Raw genomic sequence first — 27,804 nt, 5'->3', positions numbered from 1 at the left:
CGCCGCCGCCAATACCGACGATTAAAAAACAATGAGGATAGGGCAAAAGCTGGACAGCAACTGCAAGCCCACCGTGGTAGCTGACGTGTTGCCATAGACACACTGAAAATATTGGTGGCGTTACTGAGTAATAACTTCTCTCTCTTATATCATTCTTTATTTCATAGGCATTGGTCCAAGTTAGTGCCAATGTGCTAACTTAGTTGATAGATCGATATTGGTGATGATGGTTACTTTTCTTTCATGGATAACAATGACTATGTGAATAACGATGTTAAGAAGCCTGGTGGTGAAGTTGGCCAGAAAATTGATCTACGTTTCTTCAAGGAAGGGCCTCAGAAAGACATTAGTAACCTTTTGTAGAGCCACGTAGTTGTGGAAGTATTGTAGACTAGACATGCATCTATGAACATATCAAGAGAAAGGGGAAAAGGTCTATATGCCATTCTTTTCATCCAAACCCAAGCAATTGGTTCTATATACAGTTTGCAATTCTAGGAGCAATATACTCGTCACAAAGAAACGTATATCATCTTGAAGAAACCATACTCTGCAGACATCAGTAAGCAAACGCACAACAAGAAGAAAAGAGAAAGGATCAAGACTCACAAACTCCTTAACCATCCTGATCTCCCCGCGCGGTTCGTCGTCGGACATTTTAAACCAAGACGTATTCCCAAGATTATCCTGACCATCCACACCACCCGTTATATGCACATTCTGTCTATGAGAGTCATACCCCAAATCCCGATACGATTTCATATCCTCCAGTGGCAGGGGCACCTCGCTCAAGCTCGTCGTAATCAAAGACCGCTTCTTCCGTGCTGATGTCGCACTCCGGTCGTAGCGATTCCCTGTATATCCGCTTGATCCGTAGGGATACTGGTTCGTGTTCGAGTTTCGGGAGATAAATGATTTGAAGGGAGGGAGGCAGCCGACTATGACAGCTAATTTTCTATTAGTATCTTCTGGATTGTTCCTGCGCGACAAAGGGGAAAAATGGACGTACAGATAGATGATTCAGCGATACTCCATATGGCAAGACCGACTTGATCCGAGTAAGCTCTTCCGGTGATTTCGATTGCGCGCACGATTGCTGTTGCGATGATGATGAAACCGACGCAGAATACGACGCCTAGACCGATTTTTTGTTGTCTAGTGATTTTCGCCTTCCAGAGGATACGGAGGGGGAGACCCATGACTGTGATTGTTGTTATTAATTTTGGGACTAAATGAGTATGTGGGGATTTCTTTTCAGCGAGTCGTACTCATCAGGTCAGTGATGATATCTACAGCTGTACTGTAGCTGATGGAGATAACGGAGCCTTTGATATCCGCGGGCTTTGTACATTTCCCTGACGACTCAATGGATCAGTCTCTCTTTCGTAATTTTCCGTAGGACAAGCGTAAACATACCGAATTTGAAGTAATCCGACGGAGGATGGCAGTTGAGTGCCGAGGCAAGCCAGCACCCAACATACGCTATGAAAGTGAAGATGGCAATTGCAGCACACGCGCGACGGTACTTGGGGAGCCCGTCTGAGATCATCCAGAATAAGGCCAGGAAGGAGCCCTTGATACTCCAGAGAACGGACCAGAAGAGTCCGATGATGACGAACTCCAGGTGAACATAGCGCAGGGAATGATATTTGATGTCTTTTTCGGTGGGGGTTAGAGTCATGTAGTAGAGGTGCGGCGCTTGGATGGTCTGGAGCACTGCATTTGTGATGAGTAAAGCCAGTGCGAACAGGACAAAGTAGTCGTCTGCTAGCAAATGCTTCATGCGCTGTAGACGAATGGCTACACGGATCGAGGTGAATGCTACGCCCAGCGCCACACCCGCCCAGGTGATGCCAATGAGGCCATTGGCGGACAGGTGGGTTGCCACGCCCTGGGGAGCAGTTGAACTGCTCATGCTGGTCGTACGGGGGTCATTAGGTGGGGGAAATGCGAAAAGTATATAGAAGAGTGCCAGTTCAAAGTGGAAGGCATGGTGAAGGCTCTCTTAGACTGGGGAGACTTGGAATATGCATGTTAATTTACTCAAATCTTCAATAGGTGCACTGGCGTCATCCTTCGCTGGGCATGCACATGTAGGACAGGGATCCTTCCAACACCAGAGGATCATAGAGTCGAATTTACTTGGTTGGGATACAGTAGATGCTACTAAAAGACCGAGTGTCTGCCGCGGGTCCAACTCTGGAGGCCATCAAATCATCAAATGGCCCGTGCTGATATGGGGGCCGTTTGTGGGCGCAAAGGACCACGCTTTTCATCTTAGGGCCGGCTTTTCCGATAATTTATTAAACCTCCTATAATCTTACCATCGCAAAGTAGTTTGTCCGAAATGTTTCACAATCCCTGTCGCTCTACGTAGGCTTCCCCAATTAGTCGTCGATATTATGCCGTGTACTCCGGACTCAAGTGCCGTGCAGCTCTTACTGTAGTGATTCGGAGTCACGATGGAGGCATCTGCTATCTTAGGGTTGTGGATCTCACGGGATACAACAAGGCAACACAACAGTATGTGAGCACAAGCCAACGGTTCATTCATGGAGTTGGGGACAATGTCAGTGTGTTGGAGTGTCATGGCGCCCTTGATTTTCTTCTCTTTTTCAACTCCGGAGAATTCCTCTGAGCCTGTTAATCTAACAGAATAAAATTAAATTTGGAGAGGAAGGGTCTAAAACTAAGCGAAGGGACGGACCACGGACGGACCCTTGGCCGTCAACATTAGTCCCTCCGCCCCCTGTATATCCGCTGAACCATGTGGGACTTTGGGTGGAGCCAACGTGGCCTGAATGCTGTCAAGATTTAATGGTCTTGCCTGGATTCTCTCGGAGGTGGGATGTCGTCAAACGCGACTGTCACAGTATGCAACGAACAAGCGTGTCTCACATGTATAAATGCATACAATCCTGATCAAAGACACTTATATCTGCAAGAGCGCAGAAAGGAGGCGAAACCTACCATACTATCGGTCTAATAAGATGTAAAGTAACTAGAGTCAGCCATGCAATATAGACGCCTGGTATGATCCGGGATGCGGCATCTTCCGACCTCGGTAGCAGTGAGTCGATGTTAATTAAGTAGTAGACTAGACCAATGTAACACCCTTGAATTGCCCAATCAGACCTTCTTTCTCATACGAAGAAGCGATTCACTGCGAGCCCATGCACAACCCTTGCACAAATCATGTCGGTTATGTCGCTTCTCTCGTATCCGTAGCCAATAGGCGGAAGTATTTAGATTCAACCCCGACCGCAGCTCAGTTCCTCCTTCGTGAACATCTCCTACAGTAGCTCTGCTTTAACAGTTGACCATGCGTTCGACACTCTGGTCACTATTGGGCCTCACCGGGTTGGCCTACGCGAACACCGGAGGCTCCTGTAAATGCGTGCGTCTTTGAAAGGAACAGCATCTCGGACAGTTGATACTAACCACGCAGCAGACACCTGGAGACTCATGCTGGCCATCACTCGACACTTGGAATGCACTCAACGCGTCGGTATCCGGGAAACTGATCAGGAACACCCCTCCTGCCATTTCTTGTTATCCGGGTCCCTACCAGAACGACGAGGAGTGCGCTTATGTCTATTCACAATGGTCCAATGAAACTTGGCAGTCTTTATCACCCGTAGGATATATCTATCCTACAGATGACAATTGTCCGCCCGTGAATCTCAGCTCTGGAGAGAAACCTGGAAACTGTACCTTGGGTCAGTCGCCTTTGTACACTATCAATGCGACAGAGCCGGAAGAACTAGCCACCGGGATGGCGTTTGCGAAGAAGAACAACATCCGTCTTGTTGTCAGGAACACCGGCCACGATATTCTCGGGAAGTGAGTATGATATCTCACGATTCAGGTTAACTTTGTCTCATCCACTTCTAGGTCTGAGGGTTACGGCGCCCTGCAAATCTGGATCAAGTACATCCAGAAAGGAATTACCTATCATGAAAACTACGTGCCATCGGACCAGTGTAAGCACACAAACTGGACCGGCGCTGCGTTCACGATCGCAGGTGGTTACGTTTGGTCGGACGTCTACCAGGAGGCATTTAAGCGTAACCTGACCATCGTTGGCGGAGGAGACCCCGTAAGTTACTCCCACATTGATATACTACTAAATAGCACAGCTCATCTAACGAGACAAAACAGACCGTGGGTTGTATCGGTGGCTATATTCAAGGAGGCGGGCACTCACCCGCAAGCCGTGACTACGGTCTAGGATCAGACCAAGTCCTCGAAGCGCAAGTCATGCTAGCCAACGGCACCATCGTAACGGCCAACGCATGCCAGAACTCCGACCTCTATTTCGCGATCCGTGGCGGCGGCGGTGGCACCTACGGCGTTGTGATCTCTGCAGTCGTAAAAGCGTATCCTTCCAAACCTGTCGTGGCCCAATCGCTCGCCATAATGCCACTAGGAAATAACACCGACGCCCTTCTGGAAGCAGTCACAGATATTCACACCGAGTATCCAGCCATCTCCGACGCAGGGTTCTCCGGGTACGGCACCTGGTCCGTCAACGGCCCCATGGTACTATTTGGCAACGCGACGGTTGGGTACGTTCATGCCGTGGCAGCCATGGGCAAATCTCGCAAGTACGCGGAGGTGGCATTTGCACCTCTTTTGCAGAAGCTGCAGAAGTACAACGGCACCTCGCTTTTTGTTTCGGTCCAGTGGTTCCAGTTCCCCTCGTATCCGGCTTACTACAACGCCATGTCAGGAGCGCATCAATCCACTGGCTCGGCCAATTCGGCATTGACTTCTCGGATGTTCGACAAGGATTCCCTGACCAAGAACCGCACTTTTCTTCGCAAGATGATCGGTACCATTGCTGGGGCTCCGGAGGAGTATACTATTAACAGCGTGGAACTGGTCGGTGGTGGAAAGGTGCTGACGGATGGAGAAGACCGCTTCTCTGGTGTCAATCCAGCCTGGCGCTCGACATATATGGTCAACGTTGTAGCCAGGGGTTGGGCTGACGAGTCCACTGCTCAAGCTGTCAAGGATGATATTACTTACAAGAAGGGCGGAGCGATGAGGGCCCTAACTCCGAAGCTAGGCAGCTACATGAACGAGGTGAGTTCTTCCCATCTCCTGGAATGTTGACAACAGCTAATATGTTCTTAGGCCGATCGGAACGATCCTCTCTGGGCTATAGACTTCTTCGGTGCCAACTACAAGCGTCTGTCTTTGATTAAGCAAAAGTATGACCCGGAGAGCCTTTTCTACTGTCCAGCCTGTGTGGGTAGTGAGGCCTGGCATCAGGATAGCCTCCCCGGCGAGACTTACGGTCCTCTTTGCCATGGGAGAAAGTAGAGAGTGTCCCTAGGTAGCTTATGTGTTTCTGTACGATAGCCCTTACAAATAATAATTGTGTATTATAGATTTGATCTAAAGGTTGCAGCAGAGTCACGGATAAACTAGGGCAGCCTTAAGAGGAGAAAGCCGAGTATTAAGAGCTTTGTATTCTTAGCATGCATAATGACAACAAAAGTAAATAATATATATAATATAAGGAGCTTAGAAATCAACAAAAAGATGAAAAATGATTAGCCCAAGTTATCATACAATGGTAGTCCTCTCAACCGAATTAAATCTACCTCTTTCTAAACCTCTCCTCGTATAACGCCATCAACGTACGTCTCGCAGATCAATACCCATCTTTAAACCTTCCCTGTCTTTATATTTGAAGGCTGCAGAAAGTGCAATGGATAAAAATAGAGCAACGAGGCACTGCCCCAGCATTCAACAGCAGTATGCATTGTCTGAGTCTTTCAGCCGCGCACTATATTTTGCACTTTTCTTGTCTACATAGCCACGCCATTGTAGGTTTTATATGAAGGTGCACTGGGATATTGTAGAGAAGATGGAGAACCCACCAGAATGCCATCTGGATCTCGATCAAGAGCTGCAAGTCTTTTACGGCAAGCTATTGATACCACTGCCGAAATCCTACCTTGGGGTTTCTATGTATCGAGTATTAGTATGCATAATATCTACTAATGTTTTACTTCATTAAAATATAAACTTTAACAGAAGAATACCAAAAACCTAGGGATTCATACATTGGATTCGTTGGAGACTATATGCGCTTCAATGCGCACGGTATGTTGAATGAAGCAAGTTAGGGCTTTGTGGATATCTTCATATCACCTGCTCATTCAAGCTTGAATGTTGTTAAATTTATCTTTGACAGCTACTTGTATTGTTCAATATTTGAACTTGCATGCTCACAGCGATAATGCCAAATTCTCCAAAACAACAATTGTTTCAAGGTCAATATCTCTGATCAATAAAGTGTTAATCAAGACCTGTTATGCAGTGTGATCCCTACGTACCTCCAGAGCTATATTCACTCATTCTGGGCGTGACGTGACCAGAGCACACCTAACTCACCGAGAAAAAAAAAAGCAATTATTTCCTTTATTTATGATAAAAAAAGAACAGTGTCTTTGTTGGTCCACTCGTGGCAGAGTTGTCTCCGTGGGTTGCAGTGAATACATAGGGTTACTCTCTAGGAAACCGCAGACAAGAATGGCTTTGTACAAGTATAAACCACAAAGAAAATAAAGATTAGATCACTAAAAACATTGTGTTTATTCTATAAAAATCCATGCTTACCGCCTTCTTCAACTCTTGTGTTCCAACTGTCTCAACCACTTTTCGCACAGTGGTCTTTACCTGATCAATACCACCACTCAGCCTCTCAGACAGACAACACATCGGATATCACATCCACCACAACAGGCTCACATCAAGCCTAGGAACTCAGAACCCCATCTACCCTACAAGCCAACAAGCTAAAAAAAAACTCTCAAACCAAGATGGCAACCCCCGACCCCCAAACCAACCTAAAAGCCCTCTACGAGAAAGAAAACGAACTCAACGCCCAGTGGGAGCACGACATCCACGAAGCCCGCAAAAAGCACTACGAGCACAATAAATCCTTCTACCAGCGTCGTGCGGAGCTCGCAACCGGCTGGACGGGCGACACCCAAAGCCACCCTGCCCCTATCCGAGATTTCTGGCTCACAGCCCTACGCAATGAGCACGAAACCCGTAAATTAGTCACAAAGCCCGACCTTGGTCCGCTAAAGTCCCTCATCGATATTCGCGTCGAGTGGCTCGAAGGTTTCGACTACGTGCTTGTGTTTCACTTCGCGCCCAACGAGTACTTCACGAACCGGGTAATGCGCAAGGAGTTCTACTATGATAAGACGGCCGAGCCGAGTCCGGATTCATCGCCGCTGGAGATGAGGGGGGATCGGATTCATTGGAAGAAGAATCATATCTTGCAGGCGGAGTGTCATGCGCGGGTTGGGACGAAGTCTTTCTTTGCGTTTGTGTCGAGGTCTCTGGCGTATGGAGATGCGCAGACAAGTGAAGAAGAGATCGTGGAGAATGCGAGGATGACGGAGGATTTTGATACCGGGGAGTCCATCAGGGATTCTGTACAGCCTTATGCTTTGGAGTTGAATTCAAAGGCGTTTGGCTTGGAAGGTTATGGGGAGGATGAACAGGATCGGGATGAGGACGAGGATAGTGATTATGATATGGAATTGTAGACGTTGGATGGTGTCTTCGAAGTTGGTGCAGCTGAGCTGGTCTGAAAGGAAGCTTGAGATTGGAAATCATATTGAACAATGGTACTGTGAGATACAGAGAAGACAGAGGGAGAGGAAGTACTTGTTACTGGGATATTAGTCTAGAGGACACCTCGATTGCTGTCGACTTGTTATGATCCAATTCTGTCGATAGCGCAGATAAATTGGCTACAAAGGAGTCTTACAACTACTACAGTGCCGTCTACGACGCAGCAAGAGAGATAGTCAATGTATTAAAATAGCTTATTAAAGAGAGGAGAATCAACTGATCACCCCAACCCGCCTCCAAACAGATCGCAGATAGTTATTCAGCCATGGTTGGGTTTAAAGTCAAAGAACGTTGTCGATAATCAGTGCTCGCACGGATTTAGGATCTTACAATCTGGCAAAAGAAAGCCATGCCCCATGAAAGTCCTGGATGAAAGTACTTCGTAGCACATCCCTTAGATATATCATTGACGGGCGACTCATCAAAGACATCTTCACTACTTCAAGCATTTTGGACGAACCCAAGGTGTCGATCCAGGGTACCACTTGAGGCATTTTCCATTGCAACACATCCATTGATGTTCCCCGCTAACGCCACAGTCCCACCACTGTTTGCAGGCCGCTTCTGTCTGAGGGCCCTGAATACTGGACTCAGCACGAGGCTTGTCGTCAGGCTTATCTTCTGGCGAGCGATAGCGCCTCTTATCAAGCTGGGACTTGCTGGAGTTGTTGACGGCGGGCTCATCATCGCCCGGGGTTTCAGGGATATTCTTATCGTTCGCGTTGTCTACAGGATCTTTCACTGGGGGCCTCGGGGGAACCCGTCTGCAGTCATAAACACTTTGACAGTAACCGTTGCAGCAGAGGTCTCCCGGACGACAGTCAGTAGCCCAAGTGCAAGTCTGAGGGCCGGTGACCTCGACTTTAGGCGGAACATGACTGCAATCTCCTGTTCTGTGGCAGCGACCCTTGCAACAGAGCTGCTGACGGGGGCAATCCCAGTCCCACCTGCAGACGATAGGTAGAGTGTCGGGGGATTCGTTTGAGATATCACGTTCGGCTTTGCTATTGGTGGTTGGAACTGACGCCACCAGGGCGGCATAGAAGAGGAAGAATATGTTGAGGAACTTCATAGTGGTGAGGATCTCTTTTCTTCAAGTGTATCGAACGAGAGAATAATGAGCAAGTTGGATGATGAGATTATAGAAAGGAAAGGAGCGACGATCGAGAAGGAAAGACGCAATAGACTGTGGTAAAGAGCTACTAGATAATGAGTAACGTTGACACCATATTCACCAGAGCCAGCTGGTATGTGAATAGAAGGAAATCGATGAAGATGACTTGGTTCACATCCCTGAAAGGCTGTCCTTCACTCTGAAGTGCCGACTCCGTGCCGAGATTGACGGTATCATAATAGGCAATTGCCTTATAGAAGTATGACCTTTGGGTATCCAGCCCAATCATTGCACAGTTGCTCTGTTGTGAATTGCATCTCTATACTCTCGGTGACTCTCTCCAGTCCTGATAAACTCAGGGTTACCAACGGCGCCACGGCGAGTTTAATTAGGGAGCACAAAGAGCACCAATGAGCGATCCGGTACGTAGTTAGTGGAATGGCCGAGCTATCATCCTGCAATTTTATTCTTTGTCTTCCATGTCACAACTTTCCGCATGGTGCCCGTCGATTCCCTGCTTCGAGTGGATATCGGAAATCCTAGGAATTCATCTCCATGCTCCCCATGACACTTGAGTCTTGTCATGTTGTGCAACCAATACGTGGGACGGGGGGAATAAAGCGCTATCGCAAATGGGATAAATTTTGGATGCAATAAAACAAACTACAATAGAATATCGTAGTGCATATATCAAATTCAAGCAATGAAAATGATTATCCGCTATTCCAATCAGGAGTATTGACATAGGTCCAGGATTCTTCGAAGTTATACAAAGAACTTTAGCCAAGTACTCATTTCCTGGGACCCATTATCACAGAGATATATGAACCCTTCGTTTTCAAAGCTCATCTAAGCTGCACCCTTAAGATCTCGTTGTCCGGGTGTAATTCCCCGGATTAGGGGCTATCAAGATTGCGATTATTCAATCCAGTGTTTCACCGAGTCCTTTGTCAGTTTGTTGATGGAAAGCCAAGACTGTAAGGTCACTTCTGGTCAATGGCTTTTGACTTGACGTTCCTTTCTCTTTATCTCTTTCACTTCTTGGTCTTCGAAGCAAGACTCGACTGGATTTATAGCGTGTATTATATTTGGTGCCACAGACCTTCGAAGCGCCCTCACCGTGTGAGCCATTAAGCATCCTACCTGATAGAGATACTATCAAAGTGATGAAGCTTCTTGCAATGTGTGTAAGCGAGACTGTAGCAATCTAGTCGAACTTCAAATTTACCGATGCGCTTTTCAGCAACTTTGCGCCCATGTTCGTTAGTGACCGACATGGAAAAACATATCGCCAAGGGCTAACTATACACTTAGCATAGGCTGACTACCCGCATAGACACCTCGAACAATGCGAACATCGACACTAGATACTCAAAGACCCGACAGGCAACCGTCTCTCGCAAGGAGGTCAAGGATACTGATAACGCCATCAATTGTGATGCACTTCGTGCCCTGGTCCAGCGAGCTTTGACCGCGCCTCAAGAATATAAATAAACGCCTAATTTACCGGAGGTTGATCCAGTCAGCTGAGTGTTGAGTTGAACATGAACGAGTTTTGTTTTACTAAGAATTAAATAATAGAAAGCTTTAGGTTGAGAAGTGGTGATGCCAGCCAGTATACCCGTATACTAGAGAAACAACTGCACTCATTTTATCTAGTATGATATCACCAGACATTGCTCGGCGTTTGCTTCGGCGTTTGGCTCAAATGCCAGGCTTTGAGAACCAAACTCGATCTTCTCATATTAACCTTCTATTTACAAGTCCCCGAGTTTCTAATCACTATATGCGTATTTCCGCCCTGAAATGAAGTGGTTAGGAACAGAATTGTGTACATTGAAGAATATTCTCTTCAGCTGCGAAGTTTCCTCAGGGCCGGGACGCACAAGTTCTATGAATATGAGGCAGTAGTCATTGGAGCTAAAGCCACTATGACGTTTTGGCTGTGTTTTCCCTGGATCTAGACATAAGATGGGAGAGTTGGCCAGTGCATCGATGGTCAGAATGTCATTGCTCTGTCATGGGTGGCGAAACGCTTCCCGGGTGAAGTCATCTCCAGTTACAGATATACCTGGACGACTCGAGAATATTTCGAGAAAAAAACAATCTACTTGTTAAATACACGATAGAAAGAATATCTCTCAAAGATACAGCCATACTATCTCAACGAGTCTTCTCACGAACTTCACCGATAACCAGCATTCTAAATCACCATCATGCCAAATCTTACTCTTGGAAAGGGCGCATCGCCCGCAACCAGGTACGCATCTAAACCCAACACCTCTTTCTCATCCTGAGTATCTCAAGCTGATATATCCATATAGATCCCGCAATACAGCTATCTTAAGCATGTTCGCCGTGATCGGCGGTACTTGGCTCGCCTTTCGGTCGCTATCACCTCAGAGAAGCCAAGCGGCGGTGTCAGAGGGTGATCGACAAGCCATAGATGGCGAAATCAAATTAGGACGGCCAGAAGTCGTTTCAGAAGCCGATCGACAAACGATGAAGGGAGGCGAACCTGGCGAGAATAAGATCGGACGTGCGCCACATAAAGGGCTTACGACTCCTTGACATATATTGATAAAGGTTTACAATCAACAGGGGCGTTTTCGGTTTCTAGTTTTATTTGTAAATAGATAAATAATGCCGAGAAAAGCAATGGAGATACGCATTATAGGTTTAGTTTCTCAGAGTCGGGCTTCTTATAGCTCGATGATGATATGTTTTGGAAATTGAGCGATACGTAGGATTAGGATGACTGTTATCTTAACATAGCGGTCATAAATGACGAGTAATCTGTAGTATTATGCATGAATTTATCTAATCGACTCCGGTTATTTTGAGTCGATCATGCTACGCCTCCTCCGAGTGGACTTAAAAGAGAGCAACCCAAGAATTGGGGTTCAACTTGGCTACAAAAACCGCCCCGATCCGCAGCAGTTCGGATGCAGTTGGCAATCCGCTCCGATTGCAACTCGGAGCTAAAGTACGTCGTAGGGGGTTCAACTTTTGAAGCCTCGGCTCGCCAGGAACTTGACCGAGTCAACCGAATCGATTGAACCTGAAACTACTCATAAACAGCTATAAACAAAATCCTAGAAAACCATCTGAAAATATGAAAAGGCCTTGAATACGTTGCTTCCTGTCTAAGAAATTACTAAAGCTAAGCATGATCTGTCAATGCGCAAGTTCCTTCTACGTATACATGTATTGATGGTTCGATAGCCCTCATACTGTACATATATATCTCCATGTGTGCTTGCATTTTTTTTTTATCGGCATGAAACTAAAATCCGACAAGATACCCCAGAAATTCCAGAAACACTACCAGAAGCTTATCCACCTTTCCACTATTTTCTAACATTTTTTCTATAAAATTTTACATGTACTATTACACATGTTAAGAAACTTATAAATCAACCCGGAGTAGAAAAAGTCCCCGAAGGGTTGAACCCCTAAGCATTACCAACCATTTACTAATTCCACGAATCCACCCAAATCAACTTACTAAACTCCGATAAATAATCAACTAAACTATTTTAAGATCGTCTACTGTAAAGTAAGCGACCGAGTACTCCGTAGACTCACATGAAAAAAAGCCCCAAGCGAACCGGGCAGAATTGAGATCCGATAACTCGAAGGCTGAACCCCTCCACCTCCCCCTGCCGAAAAGGCCTAGAATTCTGAATGCTGTAGTGGGTTCAATCGGCCATTGTTCGCTTCATGACATAGCTCAGTAGTTTTCGGAGATCAACCTCCTGAATAGAGTGTATAGATCTACGAATAAACATTCAGAATCGACTTTCCCCGGGGAATTGCTCTAGTGTCGAAGAATGGAACGGTTATTCTGAATGTTGGCGATCGATGGAGTCCAGACAAGTTTTGACGTCACGATGGCATTATACTTAAAATCGAACGATGGTGTGCGCTCTTTTAAGATAAGAGTTGTCCAGTCGGATATATTCCTTGTATTCTGGACAGGGACGTAAGGTCGGCATCATATTATCACGATATACGGACATGTGGTGTCGCGAAGGGGGTTTGTAATATCGATGTTATTAATTGTAAACATAGGAAGGGATCTCAGATATAAATTGCTCGCAGAAATTGGAGATCGAAGTTATAGTTCTATAATTCCACCATAATCAAGCAAGATATCAATATCTAAAATCACATTCTATAACCCAGTACAATCCCCCCAAAATGCCTCAATACAGAAACGGCCAGAGTGTTATCTACAAGCCTGTTGGCGGTATGTCTCATCCTCGTCTCGAATCTCATATATGAATGAAAGATTAACAATCCCAAACAAAGGTCCCGACTCAAGGACCTCCGAAAGCATCGGCACCGTCCAGTCTGTTCTCACCGAGCCCGGAACCCAAGCTGGCCGGAACGTTGATGCGAGTGAGGAGAACCCCCAGATATGAAGTGAGTTCAACTAAGAAAAGCTAGGGTTTTTGACAAAAGTTCTGATATAGTTGGCGATAGATTGAAAACCAGAATACCGGAAAGACGACAACTGTTTATGAAAAGAATATCCTTGGCCCTGCTGAGTAAATTTTGGAGAGGGAGATAGTATACTCCGTTACTGTGTCGTGTTGATCCGCTGTGGATAATGACGATCATGACGATCAACAGTCGATCACCCGAGTTAGACTTCATAGTATACAAGGTTTGAAACGTCCAATGCATTGAATTAAATAATAAGCTCGTACTCGTTACATTTATGCGTAATACAAGAAAATGAATATGTCCCATGTGGATAATGAATAAAATTCTCTGACATCATCGTTGCAAACTACCCCAAGCCCAACCCCTACAAGGCCAAGATACCCACCAAACCACCCACCAAAGCCAGAACACCTGCACCATTCAAGCCCAGCACACTAGCCGCATTATCAGTCGGCTTCACACCCGCCGACGACGTCGTATTCGAAGAGCCACTCGAACCAGACGAGGCAGAGCTCGACGACGAACCACCCTCTTCCGCCGCAAGGGAAGAAGAACCAGCAGCAGCGGAAGAAGAACCAGCGGCCGAAGACGAAATCCCAGTGGACAAAGTAGGCGCAGCAGTAATCAAAGTACTGCCGGTCTTAGTACCGGAAGTAGCGGCCCCAGTAGAAGTGGCCGAGGACTCGGCATCCGTTGCCGAGGCCGAGACAGCCGATGTTGACGGCGCAACCTTGCCGTTGGGACCCCAGCCGGGGAGATAACTCGGAGTCAAGGTCTCGGTGCCGGTATAGGCCGCACATCCGGGCTGGTTATACTTGGGGGGAGCGCGACCACCGCCACAGTCTGGGAAATCACAGATCTCGCCGGTGTCGGGCACGTACCAGATCATGCTGGCTTCGCCCCATTGGTTGACAGTGGCGGATTTGGTGCAGCCGTCGAGATCAGTGCGGGCGGCGGCTAGGCCGGTGAGGGTGAGGAGGATGGGGAGAGTGATGGACTTCATTTTGGTGGGTTTAGTGAAAATGAATGACTGGTTGTTGGAAAAGTAGAATAAAGGAGTGGTGACCCGGTGAGGGTGAATTTTTAACGAGTGACGGATAGTGCGTGAGTGAGTTCCCTGGAGGAGAGAAGTAGACATCGAGACAGGATAGTACATAGCTTCTATATACTCCTTGAATTTGGTTCTTGAACTCTCTAATGCCGCTAGCAGCCTAGAGCCCCAAATTGTAGCCTACGGAGTGAGCGACTAAGTTTGCTAGCTTCATTATAAGTCCCGATGCTTAACCTCTTCTGAGAACTGCCGTCCTTAATCGGTAATGTTTCTCCTGCTGGGTCCCTGGGCTAATCTTGACCGGGTTAGGGCTATCCACGAAATCTCTTCCTCTCCATCAATTAAAATCGTTGCGGCTTGGCCAGAACCCAGTGGTGGAAATTAAGCGCCATCTAACCATGGTCACGGTCCCAGTTTCTCTAAGAATAAAAAGGGGTCTTTTACTATTTTAGGCTATTGTTGAGTTTGAGGGCTGGGCTCAATCACGAACCATTGGTGGGACTAAATACGAGCTGGATGCGAAGTGGGTCAACTATTCTTGCGCGCTTGATTTTAACAGCTTGAAATTATAAAAGCGAGGTATAGAGCTACAAACGTGATAGGTAGAATGGCCGTGCTGAGCTATGGGTTAGATGGCGAATAGCCTTTAGGGGAACGAACTTGTGGATATCAAAAAACACGCTCAAATATGAGAAGAACAGCATGTCTCCCCTTTTCCGACTGCGGATAAACGACAGAAGCATGAGGTGGTAATTGGAACATCGGCGGAACCGACGGCGATATCGCGCTGGACCTGAATGCTGAGAGCTTCTTCGAGCTTGCCCAAGCGCAACAGACACTCATGGAGCCCATGTAAGCCCCAGACATTATTCAGTCGGGCCTTGCGACGAGGGAAATCCTTCGCAAGCCCAAGATCCTCTCGGAACACTTGCTCTGCCTCTTCGATACGGTTTTGCTCCAGCAGCAGCCCACCCAAGGCATGCCGCACGGGCTGCATCCATGGGGGCGGGTCCGAGTAGGGGAGCGCATCTTCCAGCTCAATCGCTTTCCGAAGGTGGGCAAACGCGACCTCGTAGTTACCCCTGCGATATTCCAGCTCGCCGCTGAGCATTTCTGAGCCGACCTTGAGAACGTCGACCTCTTTAACCGGGATGCTGTTCAGACGGGAAGGCGGGACAGTCGCACGCGCCGCCTCAAACTGTTTCTGGGCAGCCTCTGCTTCTGCGATGCGACCGAGGGCGCTGAAGGCGACACCACGCGCGTAAAGTATATTGGCCGTTGTTGCGCAGTACACGGCGCTATCAGCGGGAAGCTCGAGGTTTAAGATATCCTCCCAACGACCAAAGCGCACATACACATGGGCCAGGTTTCCTAGAAAGCTCTCAGTCCAGTCCGCCATCGGGGGACTGGTGCTGGTTAACACGTTGATATCGATAATCTGTTCGAGCTTCTTCGCAGCCGAGAGCGATTCTTGGAACCGACCCGAGATGAAGGCCGCATACAATTTGGCACATATGTTATGTACCCGATACGCTACGTACAGGGCTGATCCACGGTCGCGGTTGAAATACTTGTCATCAGCGATTATGGCTTCCTCGTTGGAGTCGACCGCGCGGCGATAGTCACCAACCGCCATATCGATATGCGTGGGCATGTGTAACATATGCGCAGCATCTGGCACCAGGCGACGTAGTCGGTCGGAGGCTGGTAATGCTCGCTCCGGCATTGGTGACATTTCCATCAAATGAATATAGAGATGGCAATGGGCCGGATGATCCCGACCTTCAACGTCCCGTGCCATTGCTGATTCGATCACTTTCTGAGCCTCCACTGTGTGGTCGCCGGTGGGCTTGCCAGTATCCAAATCCCATAGCGCCCGAGGGCTAATGCACATGAGTGCATCACCAAATAACGCGGCCACATCCACGTCATTACTGTAGGCGTGATATACAGGTCGCATCGCGTCTGCATACGCATGGTTCAACGGCCCCATGTCGGACGGGATATTGTCGGACGGTGGGAATCGGGCTGTGAGTGCTTTGATCAAATCCCTTTCCACGGGGGTGGCGTTGCTCGCTAGCTCGGTGGCCTGTTTTAACGCTTCGTTCGCTTTTTTCACCGTGTGCCGACGGTCTGCCATGTCGAAGAAGTGCCACGCCTTGTTATAGTTCGGGCCGACGGCATAGGCGATCCCCCAGAATGCCATGGCACATTTTGGATCGTGTTCAGTGGCCCGCTCGAAGCACCGCACCGCCTCATCATGGTTAAAAGAATAGGCCCAGAGAAATCCGCGGTTAAACCAGAGCTGAGCTTCTGGAGAGGACGTGGTCACGGCACGCCGATGCGAGCCGAGGTTATAGTACGCTGAAGATTCCCTAAACGCATGTCAGAACACAGTTTCCACAAGATGCACCGACTCAGAGATCTCACTGCATCTTGAAATACACCAGTGGAAAGAAACCATGGAGAGTTCCTGTGGAAGACACAAGAGGCGAAGATGATGACGACTAGCATATTTATTCTGTTTGGTTCGTTTTGTCGATCGGCTACGGTCGGGCAGCTTCCCCTCACTTTCCTGCTGGTAAGTCTCCGATTGGATCCTCGAATCGCCGTTCTGACAGGGTTTAAAACTGGATGAATATCGCCGAATCTAATCTGCTATCAAACACCGACTCTGTAAGAGTATCGAACATGCATTCATAGTCTTTATGCTAAAGGTTATGCGCCTTTTTACATCCTGATTATACAACATAAAACATCCGAAGACGAAGACAAAGAAGACGAAAATCAATAAAAGGGAGAACAAAATGAAGAGAGAGTGGAAGAAGTGAAAAGAGTGCAAAGGAGCGACAAGAAAGAAAAGGAAGTAAAAGAATGAAGGAAGTAGGAAAAGAAAAAAAAAAAAAAGAAGAAGAAGAAGAAGAAGAAGAAGAAGAAGAATGGTATCCGCCCCTGTTGCGCCGTACTGGCTATACCCAACTCCGACTTGATAAAAGTCCCCAGTGATGCGATATACAACCTTGTTTACTCCCAATCCTTCCAGGTTTGGGCACACACGCTCATATCTCCCAAGTACCACCCATGAGGGTCCATGGTGACTTCCGTGGTACCCAAGTTACCAGCTTCATTGTTGACTCCCTCGATCACCCGAATACTGGACTTGGTCGCCGACACTCGATTCGCCGATGTGATCCAGTATTCCGGCGAAGACTGACTATACTCAGGGACCAAGGAATCCAGTGGCCAGCGCCGGGACGACCGGAAGAGGACCTTGGGTACTTCGTCGTTGCTGTGTGTGATGCGATAGTTCTTGCCGGCAGTTGACTTGGTGATGTACTCTGCGAACGCCTTGTTTCCGACGGATGGGGCACCGAAGGAATACTGATCCTTGTTAGCATTCGTACTTTTATTATCTGGTGACGGGATCACTTACTAAGTCGACAGTATGTCCAGCATTTCGCAAGGTAACAGCTCCAAGGGTAGCAAGGGCGCCACCAAGACTGTGTCCCGTCAGGACGATCCTATAGTCCGGGTTCGCTCTCAATGCCTCCTCAACCTTGGGCAGGAGAACGTCCATAGCGCCCTCTGAGGCTGCCCAGAAACCATGGTGTGCTTTACATCCCTCGCAGATAGTCGATACGTCAAGTTGTTGGAAGTCCAAGTCAGCATTGCGGTTTTCCGCGGAGACAGTCCCGCGGAAGGTCAAGACGATGTATTTGTTCGTTTTGTCCAGAGCGAGATATCCGGTGGTACCACCAGGCTTGATCCTATTGTCCAATGTATTAGATACTTTGCCTTCCTCCCACTGTTGACATGCAAAAGGGGATGTCGGGACTTACTCCTCAAATCCATCAATGATCTGAGTACTTGATTTACGGAGGGTGTTGCAATACCCCGAATCGCAATAGACTGATGACCCCGTAGAGGAGCTATTATGGTTCCCTTGACAATTGGCCGAAGCTGCGAACTGTGAGAAGCGGGTGAACTCCGTCACAAGAGATGGAGAGATATCTATAATCGACCAATTAGCATTGCGGCCAAGCCTCAGAGAAACATGAGTAATATAGTTACCTCTGCGATACAGTCTATTCAGAGTAGCTCTAGGCACGGGATGGGCAAGGGTAGGGCAGATCACCCCAAGAAGAAGAAATAGCAACGCGAACATGGTGGACGATGGGTATCTCATAAACAATAGGTATCGTGTCGATAATGAACGTGTGTCTTATAGACAATGAATGGATGTCCTCAGACTGGGTATCTTGGAGATGTCGATGTCTGGATGATTACTTTTGCTTCACATTCCATTTATGTATTTATATCAGAAACCCGATCTCACCCACAGAAGAGGGCGGAAATAAGCAATGACGCTGGGGACGTTGATTCTACGCGAATTAACAAAACCAGTAACCATCTCTATTGGCTCAAGCCTATGTCTGTATAGTACCTGATGCAGCTATAGCTCGAATCACTTGCACCGAGGCCATGCAACCAACATCTGCTGCGATTATCACTACTGCCGAGTCATGCTGCAGGGATTTTAGGGCAATGTTTTAGTGCTGACAGATCCCTGTCATGCTGTCTATGATAGATTAATTATGGCCCCAACTAAGCCTCTGCTCTGGTCTATACACTGGTATACATCTTTTCAGCCTCGCCTACGAGTCGGTGGCAGGAATATTGGCCCCCGTCCCTTGCAGATTTCAGTTAGTAGGACCACCTACCTTGCATAAGACAAGGGCAAACTAAAATCTCACGAGTCAGCATTTAGCGTTCATGAGTTAAATGAATTACCCCCCAAAACATAGAACCAATGCTGGTGATATCGCTTATAGCCGACTAGACATGACGGTGGGTGGTCCACTCGATCTCGGATTCACCCGCGAGGCTCATTACCCGAATAGCCCCCAATAACCCCTAATTACTACTTCAAGTCAGCACGATGGCTCCGACGTCCAGTCGGCTAATGCCGTTCTCTTGCTAGCGCTGATTTTTCTGCAATGAGTTGTGATTATATTCTGGTTGTTAGTGTATGCGGGATAAGATTGTATCTACCGGACCTCTACTACTACTACTACTACTACTACTACTACTAGTGGTAGTAGTAGTAGTATCTCTGCAGGCGCTAAGGGTTTTGGTAATGAGTATTCGGTGAAGGATGCATAAACAATTGTGTAAATTAGGAAGTTATGAACATGAATATGGACGATGCAATTTTACATCAAATCAGTCTCAATCATGCAGAATGCCATGCCCACACTACAAACCATAACCCCATAGAGTTTCCATACCATGTAACTACTACGTGAACAGGTCAATTTCCATATACCTATACCTCGAATTAAGCTTTGCTCTGACTCCGCAGAACAATGTTCATGTACCTGTAAATGTGAAAATCCCAGTTAGCCTAAGACGCAAAAAATGACCAACACTAATAGGGCATAACTCACATGCTCATGCCCACCAACGCCATAAAAATTCCCAAAACGCTCTGACCCATGATGATATGGCGGCTGTAAGCCCATCCTAGCCCCACAATAATACAAGTCTTCAATTGCCCGATGACGGTACTGCTTACCGGTCCTGCAGCATCGATGATATAGAAACCGGAGAGATTGACCAGACAAGCGAAAATGCCGCTCTGAGAGTTAGTAAGTCATGTCAGCGGACAAGCATCGAAGATAAAGATCTGTAAATTATAAATACATAGGAAGGAACACCCACCATCAAGATAAGAACCCATGTTGACGCCGGCACAAACGAGACTGTCGGCGGGGTCTCGATCCAGGGGATTGTGCAGAGGAGCAATCCCGCACTGACGGGTGCTTGATTGAGCAGCAGTTGCATGCTGCTCATTTCTAGTTTCTTGTGGTAGTGTCCAATCCACACGGTATAGATTGCGCTTGCGCCCACGCCGGAGAATGCAAACATGATGCCCGAGAGCGAAGTGGTGACTTTGCCGTCTGTTGTGGGGAGGGAGTCGTAATACGAGACCATTCCTACGCCGGCGCAGAGGAGCATGAGTGGGAGGATGGCTGCTCGGGGGATTCTAGCCCCGTAGAGCAAATAGTTGAGTAAAGCGGTTACCGGGGTGAGGAGTAGCCGGGCCAGTTGGTGGAACATGACGGAGGAGTGTGCGAGCCCTAGGTTTTGCAGGATCACTTGGATACACATTGCTGCGGCGAGGGGGAGCATCTGGATGATTGCTACGCTCTTGGGGACGAAGAAGCCGCACCAAGGGCGCGATGCGGCCCATAATGTGGCGCCTGTGACGAAGAAGTGATATGCTGCGAATGATACTTGGCAGTTGCGGAAGGAGGGGTCTGAGAGGATGGATTTGTTTGTGAAGACCTGTGGAATATGTGAGTTAGCGTTTAGAATTTGGGAACATATGTGGGTTGGGATTGGGCTTACGATGGCAACGGTTGAGAGAATGTTGATCCCAGTCCAGATAATGAAGCCAGGTCCTGGGATCAATCTCTCTGTAGATGCCTCGGATTCATGATCACTGGTGTATTCAATCTTCTCATCTGTTTCATAATTCACCGGTGACTTGATCAATAGCCCTCGTTCAGGGTCCTCCTCTGGCTTTTCTGAAGTGTAGGTCATGCTTAATGTAGACCTTATGTTAGTGCTCATGTATTCTAGAGATACATGCAGCTTTAGAAGCAAAGGTATAGGCGTGCAATGGGATATATAATTAAATCTACGGGGGCAGTAAACTTTGAGATGAACGAAGTTACAACGCATACATCACCACTTGTCGAGAACACGGGTGCGTGTATGGCTTGATTATGAATGGACCCGAATGCTACCTCAGGGCCGCCGCTCTGGTCAGGGGACAAGCTCGGTTCCTGTTTTCACTGATCTAATAGACCATGGTTTGGCGAGCCGCTGTGTGCGTCCAGATGCTGGTATGGATATTCTGCGGATGACTTCGATGACCCGACTAGATGTAAAACTGCATGATCACGAATAAAGCTCAATCATATTTGTGTGTTAGGATGCTGCTGTAAGTCGTTTGAAAATGACAACGAATTCTGTTCAGTTTTTAACGTTGTGTTTTGAGATCTCTGGAGAAGTTACAGCATATCCCACTGGCATTCTTTTCTGGTCCGCATTTGCTTCTGGATGGCATGGAATCCGCATTCGGAAATGTAGTAGCATTGGGCTCCACCTGCGTTATAGGCACGATGCTACCTCGCTGAAAATGTTGAACTAGGGGTGGGAGAACTACGTGCAATCTGTTATTCAATCAGGTCGTCATAAAGTAGGCCCTATGTTCCTACGTCGCAATCTCTTGGAAGGCCTGATCAATAGAATTCTCAAATAGACGCCCTATTAAATTCAATAACCAAACAAAACCCCAACTCTCTGATGGTGCTAAACAAAATTGGTATAATATCTTGAAACTTTGACAGGCCGTATACATGATTCTCAAGTAACCAGCACGCCTCTTGGATACTCAAGCTCCCCCAATTTAACTTCAGCCTTCGACCACGGGTCAGGCGACTCCTTCCATTGGGAGTAGACCGTCTCCTCGCCCGCGACCAGGCGGTGGATATTCAATCTAGTACTGTAGACCATATTATATGCGAATGACGGATGCCACTCGAATTTCCTGTCTTCCCACTGATCAATATCGGAATCTCGTGAGACATAACCCTCTGATCTGAAGGTCCCAATCAAATTAGGGAAAGGCGCATAACAGCGCAATTGGGGGCGATTGCTACCCGCGCACAAATTACTCATAGCGTTGTCCACGGGCTGGTTCAGATAATTGAGTGAAAGCTCGGCCAGAATCCTTCTTGCACCATCCAAGGTCACAGCATATCCGAACGTGCAGCAACCCATGTTGGCGCGATAGATGTACCGCGTGGAGTCTACCGGCCACTCGGGATGTTCCTGTCTCCACTTGATAGACGGTCCTGCTGGGGATTCCCAAGGCCCCCGAATCGTGGTATTCGGGACCGTGGGATCATTGGGGATGACGTAGAAGTCGGTTTCGTTCTGGTGTGCGCCCGATGCACAGCCCCCGACCCAGAGAATGTCCCAGTTCGTACCATACGGCGCTTTCTTGGATTCATGCTGGTTGTTAGTCAGGGTGCGCACGCCTCGCGCGAACTCGGCGAGCTGCTGCCGGAGTGATATGTCCCAGTCGGCGTCGTCTTCTAGGATAAGTGCCGTGGTGTAGCGATTTTCGACGATACTATGGGTGGTTCCGTCGTTAGCATAGTGTTGCTAGTCAGTTATTAGTGAGAGGACGTACTCGATCAGAGTGTTCATATGAGCGCGCCAACAGCCTATGGCGGCGGGCTTCACACCTGACTCACCCAGTTTCTGTCTCGGTTATTAGTACAAGACCCCTGCGAGAAATGAAGCATACGAACCAATGGGTAAGACTTCTCAGACACATTGTCTGGATACACTCCATCTCTCCAATCGACCTTGATCCCGAGAAATGAAGCAGCCAGTGTGAGATAGTCACGTTTATCAGTACGCTCTTTCATGCCAATGGCATATATATGTTGAAACTATGGGACATTAGCACAGCATAAACCAAACGGGCGCAGACAGCCTCACTCCGAGAGTCTCATTGTTGATATGATCAAACGTCGTCTCCTCCGTAAGATGGTGCTGTCCCGCGCGAATCACATTCCTAGTCGTCGAGTAGTACGCCTCTCGATCGGCTAAGAGTATACTGAAGATAAAGTAGCTGCAGCAAGCTGCAAGTACTAGTTTGATGATGGTCTTTGTGTTCCACCGGCTCATCACGAAAGTCATTTTCACAAGGATTAGGACCTGGTAAGGCCCAGCAGCTTGACTGTGAGTCTCTAGTAAGATGCGGTCAATTCATTCAGGTGCATGTTGCATTTGGATTGCTGTCGCTTTGCTGGTGAGATGGATTATCTCACCACCAGGGTGGCGGGAATAGTCGCAAGTCCACATGCCTGAGGCTTGATTGATTTATTCAACATTTCCGGGAACGGCATGAAGTTGAGAGCGTTCATACAGCGTTGAACCTGGGATTTTGCGTCCCTGGTTTCGCGATGTCCGAAAATAGCATCTGACGGGTCCGGAAAGGGAAATGGTGCTGGTTCTGGCCAATCAGAGGCTACGAGAGCAGACACCTACACCGGATTCGGCAATTGGTCTATGCGCTTCCGTTTTCGGATGTTCACATACTCCAAGTGGAAGAATGCCTTAAGATCTAGGCAGAACTTCCGGCGTTTGGCCTTTGCAGTGTCAGTACAGAATAAGTCCAGAAGACTTTGGAATAACATACCTATGACGCTTTAATATACGCAACACAGAGGAACGAGATATACCAAGTTCATCAGCTAAGGCCTTGGACGATTTCTCTCTACCGGCTCCATCCTTGGTAACTGATTGAAGAACGGAATTTTCGACTTCTTCGGTGATCTTAGGCCGACCAGATCGTTTAGCGTCTTCCACGAATTCTATTTTGATCCTTGGATCCTGCGTGGGGTCGAACCCTCTGGCCTTTGCACGGTTATAGATGTCCTGGACACTCCGCTGGGGTAGTCCTAGGTATGCAGCAATATCTTTACTAGGGATTCCCCAGGCTGCGAGAGATAGAGCTTGGATCCTTATTTCAATCGGGATGAATGCCATGGCTCCGGAGGTCCTAGATAGGCAGGTAGGTGGATAGGCAAGCAGGCAGGTAGGCAGGAGTCAAATCACTAACAAATAGAAAATAAATCTCAAATAATGATATCTAGAAAGCTATGTTTTGACCAACAACAGAGACACGTCACGTCACCTAGGAAATTTCTAGGGCGGCGGTAAAGAGTGGGTCCTATATTACTAGCGCTGCGCAACGACTTTTGGTACTGTCCGTATTTCTCGGTCTTTATTCACAGAATCCATAAATATGGGTTTATATTAAATGGGTGGATATTCTAGAACTGATAGGTCTATTTAGGCCTCAATAAGCAGCACCACAGCCTCATATGGACGAAGAGACCACTTGGAACCAGAAAACCTCTCCTTCACGTCGCTGGCGCTGTCATACGTGTTCAGCAACACATCCTTAACCGCCTTCACGCCATTCGAAGAAGAATCCCATTCCAGTGTGCCGTCAGTCCAGTTGGCCAACACCAGCGCCTTCTGGTCTTCATACTGGCGGGTATAAGCGAAGATCTCCTGGCTATTTCGGTCGACCAGCTCGTAGTTTCCATACACAAAGATGTCCACGTATTTCTTGCGGAGTCCGAGCACTGATGCCCAGTAGCTGTAGGTAGAGTTGGGGTCGTTGACCTGAGCCTCAGCGTTGATGCCGCGAGCGTAGTTCGGGTTGACAGACATCCAGGGCTTGACGTTGGGGCCAGTGAACCCGGCGTGTGGGGCATTCGCCCATTGAACTGGGGTACGACCGTTGTCGCGGGATTTCTTCTGGTATTCCTGTCGGGCAATCTTTTGCACTTCAGGGTCATTTGGTAGCCTGTGTAAGTCTAGGGTTAGCATATGGTCTCCGAGAGTAGAAAGGAGAGCGGAAATAGAATGCTTACCTCTTCCAGTGGTTGAGGCAGTCGATATCCTTGTACTCTTCGATGTCCCATTCGAGAGGCACGTTGCCCATGCCAATTTCCTGACCCTGGTATACAAAAGGCGATCCAGCTTTCAAAGCCAAGATCGTGGCCAGCATCTTGGATGCAATAACTCGGTCTTCCTCCTTTGCATTCGTGTAACGGTCGACCGACCGCGGCTGGTCGTGGTTCTCCCAGTACAGGGCGTTCCAGCCATCATTATCATACATGAACTTCTGCCACGTCTCAAAGAAAGATTTCAAGTCGGTCAGCTTCCAGTTGCCCGGCTCGAACTTGTCATATGTGCCATGATCGATGTCGACATGCTCAAAGTTAAAGATCATGTTGAGCTCATTCCGGTCATACTTCACTGCCCGGAGCACCTCTTCCGTATCCTTCACGAAGGGCATTTCGCCCACACTGAACGTATCGTATTCCTTTAGGATCTTACCAAGCTCCTGGAAGTATTCATGCAACCGAGGACCATTAGCATAGTATTTGTCACCCCATTGCCAAGGGGTACGTGGGTCCTTGATCGGAGCATCCGGGAAACGCTGGTCTTTGCTGATGAAGTTGATCACGTCCATACGGAACCCGTTGGCGCCTTTGTCCAGCCAAAAGCGCATAATATCATGGACGGCCTTGCGAACTGGCGGATGCTCCCAGTTGAGATCCGGCTGTTCTGTCGCGTATAGGTGAAGATAGTATTCCTGCGTATGTTCATCCCATTCCCACGCGCTCCCTGCGATCGCAATCAGCCCACAGTTGCACCCAACTACAAGAGATATGCATAATGTATCAAGGGACAAACCTACCTTGGAAATGTGACACCCAATTGTTCGGCGGCTGGCGATTTCCCTGCTCATCATATCTGGCCGGCTTCCAGACGTACCAATTCCGATACTCGTTATCCTTCGAGCTGCGCGACTGCTTGAACCACTCATGTTGGTCACTGGTGTGATTCACTACCAGATCCATGAGGAGCTTCATGCCCCGCTCATGGCACCCCTTGATCAACTTTTCCACATCTGCGACCGTACCGTATTCAGGGGCAATTTCGTAATAATCAGCGATATCGTATCCCATGTCAACCTGGGGCGACTTATACGAGGGACAGAGCCAAACAATATCAATCCCGAGGTTCTTGATGTAGTCAAGCTTCGAAATAATGCCGGGAATATCACCGATGCCGTCATCGTTGGAGTCCTTGAAGGAGCAGGGCCAAATCTGATATACAGAGCTTTCCTTCCACCAGGCGCGGTGGATCTGGTTGGCGAGTTTGGCCATGGTTTAGCGTCTAGGCAGTATATGATTTCCTAGAGTAACTTGAATTTACAGGAGAATGAGGGGAGGCTTCAGTTAATCTATGTGTTTTGTTGTTGTTGGGAGGGGCAGTTTGTTATCCGATAAACATCCACCGCGGGGCAGCTCCCTCATCGAGCGGAGAAATTATCGGTGGGTTGCATGACGGACCTATAGACTTTCATTTTGGACTATAGCTCACCAGGGGAATCTTATGAATTGAGGGTCTGACCAAGGTTCAGCAGCCAGTGAAACTTAATAGCAGACTGGTTCCACTTGTAGGTTGATCGAATGATGATACGACACGGAGAGCTTTCGGCGGATCCGTTGCCGATGGTCGATCAATCAATGGAGCTGCTACTTCTTGCGTATTTCGAGTGCGTGTGATGCTCACTTGTGTTTACTTTGTGCTGCACATATTAGAAATAATAACGTATGCCAAACCAGTAAGAAATATCAGAATAAGTGCGACAACTCCAGCATAAAACATAGACCTCCGACGATAGCCGTATACTATCCAACAGTGACCTGACAACCCAAATATTGACGACTGTACTTGACCTTCTAGCGACTAATAGTCACGCTCTGTTCATAGACCGAAGAATACCTTGAACATCTGCAAATTTCAGTTCGGTCATTGTTTCGTCCCACAGCCTCTCAATGGCTTGTTTTCCTTCGGGTGTATATAGGACGGCAGCAAACCTGAGAAAGCATATATTAGCAAGACATGACGCATAGAAGATGCAGTATACTCACGGTCGAATCTGCCAGTCCATAAGAAAGCAGCCGTGGGACTCCTTGCCCTTAACCACTGTTGCGTCCAGATATGTGGAAGCTCCATCCCTGACAGTCCGAGCAGTGGCCACCTTCGCAAGGGACATGAATAGTGATACAACACCAGAAACTCCACGCTGGAGCTGGGTGCCCTTGGTAAAGCCTGGATCCACCAGATTCACCACTACGTCATCCGCAGATACGTAGTCGGCAAGCTTCCACATGAACATGTGTCCGAGTAGTTTGGATGCGCTATATTGCTCGGTCCAGTCGAAATTCTTCGGGTCATCGTACGAAGGTAGGAGTGGAGAAAACTTTCTGTGCGGGAAGCTCGCAAAGAGAGCAGTGCCCGAATTGACGATGCTCAGTCGGCCGGGTGTACCAGCTGGTACCTTGTTCTTGAGAACAGGGAGGAGAAGAATAGAAAGGAGTACCGTCGACAGGTAATTCACTTGGACGGTCTCCTCATGGCCGGTGCTCGGATCAACTCCAAAATGCGGGTTTTGCAATCCGGCATTGAGAATGACTATGTCGAGACGAGATAGCTGGCTTTCGGTGCGGCGAACAAAGGCGCGAATAGAATCGTATGAGCTCATGTCTAGTTGCCAGACTTCGATGGTGGCCATGGGATACTCCTTCCGGAGTGTAGCGGCTGCTGCCTCACCTTTTGCGACTGAGCGAACGGCGATGATTAAATGGGGGAGATTGTATGATAGGAGTTGACGAGAGCTTTCCAAACCCAAGCCGGTATTGGCTCCCGTTACGATAGCGACTTTATGAATAAGTGTGGTGTCTTTCGGCGGCGATTGGGCCTTAGTACACAGCTGGGACTTGACATAGATATTAGGGTAGAATGGAGTGGTGCAGGGTGGTAGATCTCTCGAAGCAGTCATCATGAA

General features: G+C 48.0%; 13 protein-coding genes across 13 annotated transcripts; 4 read left to right on the top strand and 9 right to left on the bottom strand.

Annotated features, from left to right (window-relative positions):
- Positions 1-274: 274 nt before the first annotated feature.
- BDV27DRAFT_169082 (uncharacterized protein) lies at positions 275-1,980 on the bottom strand (the record flags this gene model as incomplete). Its single annotated transcript, XM_032074942.1, has 5 exons — positions 1,417-1,980; positions 1,269-1,355; positions 1,010-1,201; positions 510-947; positions 275-312 (listed from the first exon to the last, which is right to left on the bottom strand). Exons 1-5 carry the CDS (start codon positions 1,913-1,915, stop codon positions 275-277), a joined length of 1,254 nt encoding a protein of 417 aa, XP_031933640.1. The 5' UTR covers positions 1,916-1,980.
- Positions 1,981-3,322: 1,342 nt separating this feature from the next.
- BDV27DRAFT_169078 (isoamyl alcohol oxidase) lies at positions 3,323-5,357 on the top strand (the record flags this gene model as incomplete). Its single annotated transcript, XM_032074941.1, has 5 exons — positions 3,323-3,397; positions 3,452-3,843; positions 3,895-4,099; positions 4,162-5,088; positions 5,140-5,357. 5 exons carry the CDS (start codon positions 3,323-3,325, stop codon positions 5,326-5,328), a joined length of 1,788 nt encoding a protein of 595 aa, XP_031933639.1. The 3' UTR covers positions 5,329-5,357.
- A 1,479-nt stretch (positions 5,358-6,836) lies between these two features.
- On the top strand, positions 6,837-7,577 carry BDV27DRAFT_152150 (NAP domain-containing protein; the record flags this gene model as incomplete). The annotated part of the gene is made up of 1 exon (XM_032071502.1): positions 6,837-7,577. The coding sequence occupies one exon, from the start codon at positions 6,837-6,839 to the stop codon at positions 7,575-7,577; it is 741 nt and encodes a 246-aa protein (XP_031933638.1).
- A 524-nt stretch (positions 7,578-8,101) lies between these two features.
- BDV27DRAFT_152149 (uncharacterized protein) lies at positions 8,102-8,737 on the bottom strand (the record flags this gene model as incomplete). Its single annotated transcript, XM_032071501.1, has 1 exon — positions 8,102-8,737. The coding sequence occupies one exon, from the start codon at positions 8,735-8,737 to the stop codon at positions 8,102-8,104; it is 636 nt and encodes a 211-aa protein (XP_031933637.1).
- A 2,112-nt stretch (positions 8,738-10,849) lies between these two features.
- On the top strand, positions 10,850-11,556 carry BDV27DRAFT_119568 (uncharacterized protein). The gene is made up of 2 exons (XM_032064893.1): positions 10,850-11,039; positions 11,104-11,556. Exons 1-2 carry the CDS (start codon positions 10,996-10,998, stop codon positions 11,348-11,350), a joined length of 291 nt encoding a protein of 96 aa, XP_031933636.1. The 5' UTR covers positions 10,850-10,995; the 3' UTR covers positions 11,351-11,556.
- Positions 11,557-12,913: 1,357 nt separating this feature from the next.
- Positions 12,914-14,451, bottom strand: BDV27DRAFT_119567 (putative cell surface protein). The gene has a single exon (XM_032064892.1). The coding sequence runs from the start codon at positions 14,385-14,387 to the stop codon at positions 13,596-13,598; it is 792 nt and encodes a 263-aa protein (XP_031933634.1). The 5' UTR covers positions 14,388-14,451; the 3' UTR covers positions 12,914-13,595.
- On the top strand, positions 12,983-13,206 carry BDV27DRAFT_152147 (DUF2945 domain-containing protein; the record flags this gene model as incomplete). The annotated part of the gene is made up of 2 exons (XM_032071500.1): positions 12,983-13,031; positions 13,094-13,206. The coding sequence occupies 2 exons, from the start codon at positions 12,983-12,985 to the stop codon at positions 13,204-13,206; spliced, it is 162 nt and encodes a 53-aa protein (XP_031933635.1).
- A 340-nt stretch (positions 14,452-14,791) lies between the features above and the next one.
- BDV27DRAFT_62169 (uncharacterized protein) lies at positions 14,792-16,766 on the bottom strand. The gene is made up of 2 exons (XM_032077123.1): positions 16,713-16,766; positions 14,792-16,657 (listed from the first exon to the last, which is right to left on the bottom strand). Exons 1-2 carry the CDS (start codon positions 16,715-16,717, stop codon positions 14,965-14,967), a joined length of 1,698 nt encoding a protein of 565 aa, XP_031933633.1. The 5' UTR covers positions 16,718-16,766; the 3' UTR covers positions 14,792-14,964.
- Positions 16,767-17,236: 470 nt separating this feature from the next.
- On the bottom strand, positions 17,237-18,447 carry BDV27DRAFT_169076 (lipase family protein; the record flags this gene model as incomplete). Its single annotated transcript, XM_032074940.1, has 4 exons — positions 17,237-17,663; positions 17,716-18,049; positions 18,122-18,293; positions 18,354-18,447. 4 exons carry the CDS (start codon positions 18,445-18,447, stop codon positions 17,307-17,309), a joined length of 957 nt encoding a protein of 318 aa, XP_031933632.1. The 3' UTR covers positions 17,237-17,306.
- Positions 18,448-19,620: 1,173 nt separating this feature from the next.
- BDV27DRAFT_140457 (uncharacterized protein) lies at positions 19,621-20,888 on the bottom strand (the record flags this gene model as incomplete). Its single annotated transcript, XM_032069658.1, has 4 exons — positions 19,621-19,660; positions 19,730-19,920; positions 20,004-20,630; positions 20,694-20,888. 4 exons carry the CDS (start codon positions 20,886-20,888, stop codon positions 19,621-19,623), a joined length of 1,053 nt encoding a protein of 350 aa, XP_031933631.1.
- Positions 20,889-21,644: 756 nt separating this feature from the next.
- Positions 21,645-23,276, bottom strand: BDV27DRAFT_62155 (uncharacterized protein). Its single transcript, XM_032077122.1, has 4 exons — positions 22,863-23,276; positions 22,670-22,813; positions 22,549-22,619; positions 21,645-22,488 (listed from the first exon to the last, which is right to left on the bottom strand). The coding sequence occupies exons 1-4, from the start codon at positions 23,061-23,063 to the stop codon at positions 21,717-21,719; spliced, it is 1,188 nt and encodes a 395-aa protein (XP_031933630.1). The 5' UTR covers positions 23,064-23,276; the 3' UTR covers positions 21,645-21,716.
- A 903-nt stretch (positions 23,277-24,179) lies between these two features.
- Positions 24,180-26,295, bottom strand: BDV27DRAFT_119559 (glycoside hydrolase family 13 protein). Its single transcript, XM_032064891.1, has 3 exons — positions 25,645-26,295; positions 24,812-25,571; positions 24,180-24,744 (listed from the first exon to the last, which is right to left on the bottom strand). Exons 1-3 carry the CDS (start codon positions 26,114-26,116, stop codon positions 24,222-24,224), a joined length of 1,755 nt encoding a protein of 584 aa, XP_031933629.1. The 5' UTR covers positions 26,117-26,295; the 3' UTR covers positions 24,180-24,221.
- Positions 26,296-26,709: 414 nt separating this feature from the next.
- Positions 26,710-27,798, bottom strand: BDV27DRAFT_152139 (uncharacterized protein; the record flags this gene model as incomplete). Its single annotated transcript, XM_032071499.1, has 2 exons — positions 26,710-26,833; positions 26,888-27,798. 2 exons carry the CDS (start codon positions 27,796-27,798, stop codon positions 26,710-26,712), a joined length of 1,035 nt encoding a protein of 344 aa, XP_031933628.1.
- Positions 27,799-27,804: the final 6 nt, after the last annotated feature.

The sequence above is a fragment of the Aspergillus caelatus genome (assembly GCF_009193585.1).
Source record: "Aspergillus caelatus strain CBS 763.97 unplaced genomic scaffold BDV27scaffold_3, whole genome shotgun sequence".
In the NCBI taxonomy this organism is placed as follows: domain Eukaryota; kingdom Fungi; phylum Ascomycota; class Eurotiomycetes; order Eurotiales; family Aspergillaceae; genus Aspergillus; species Aspergillus caelatus.
This window is presented reverse-complemented; position numbering and strand designations above follow the sequence as displayed.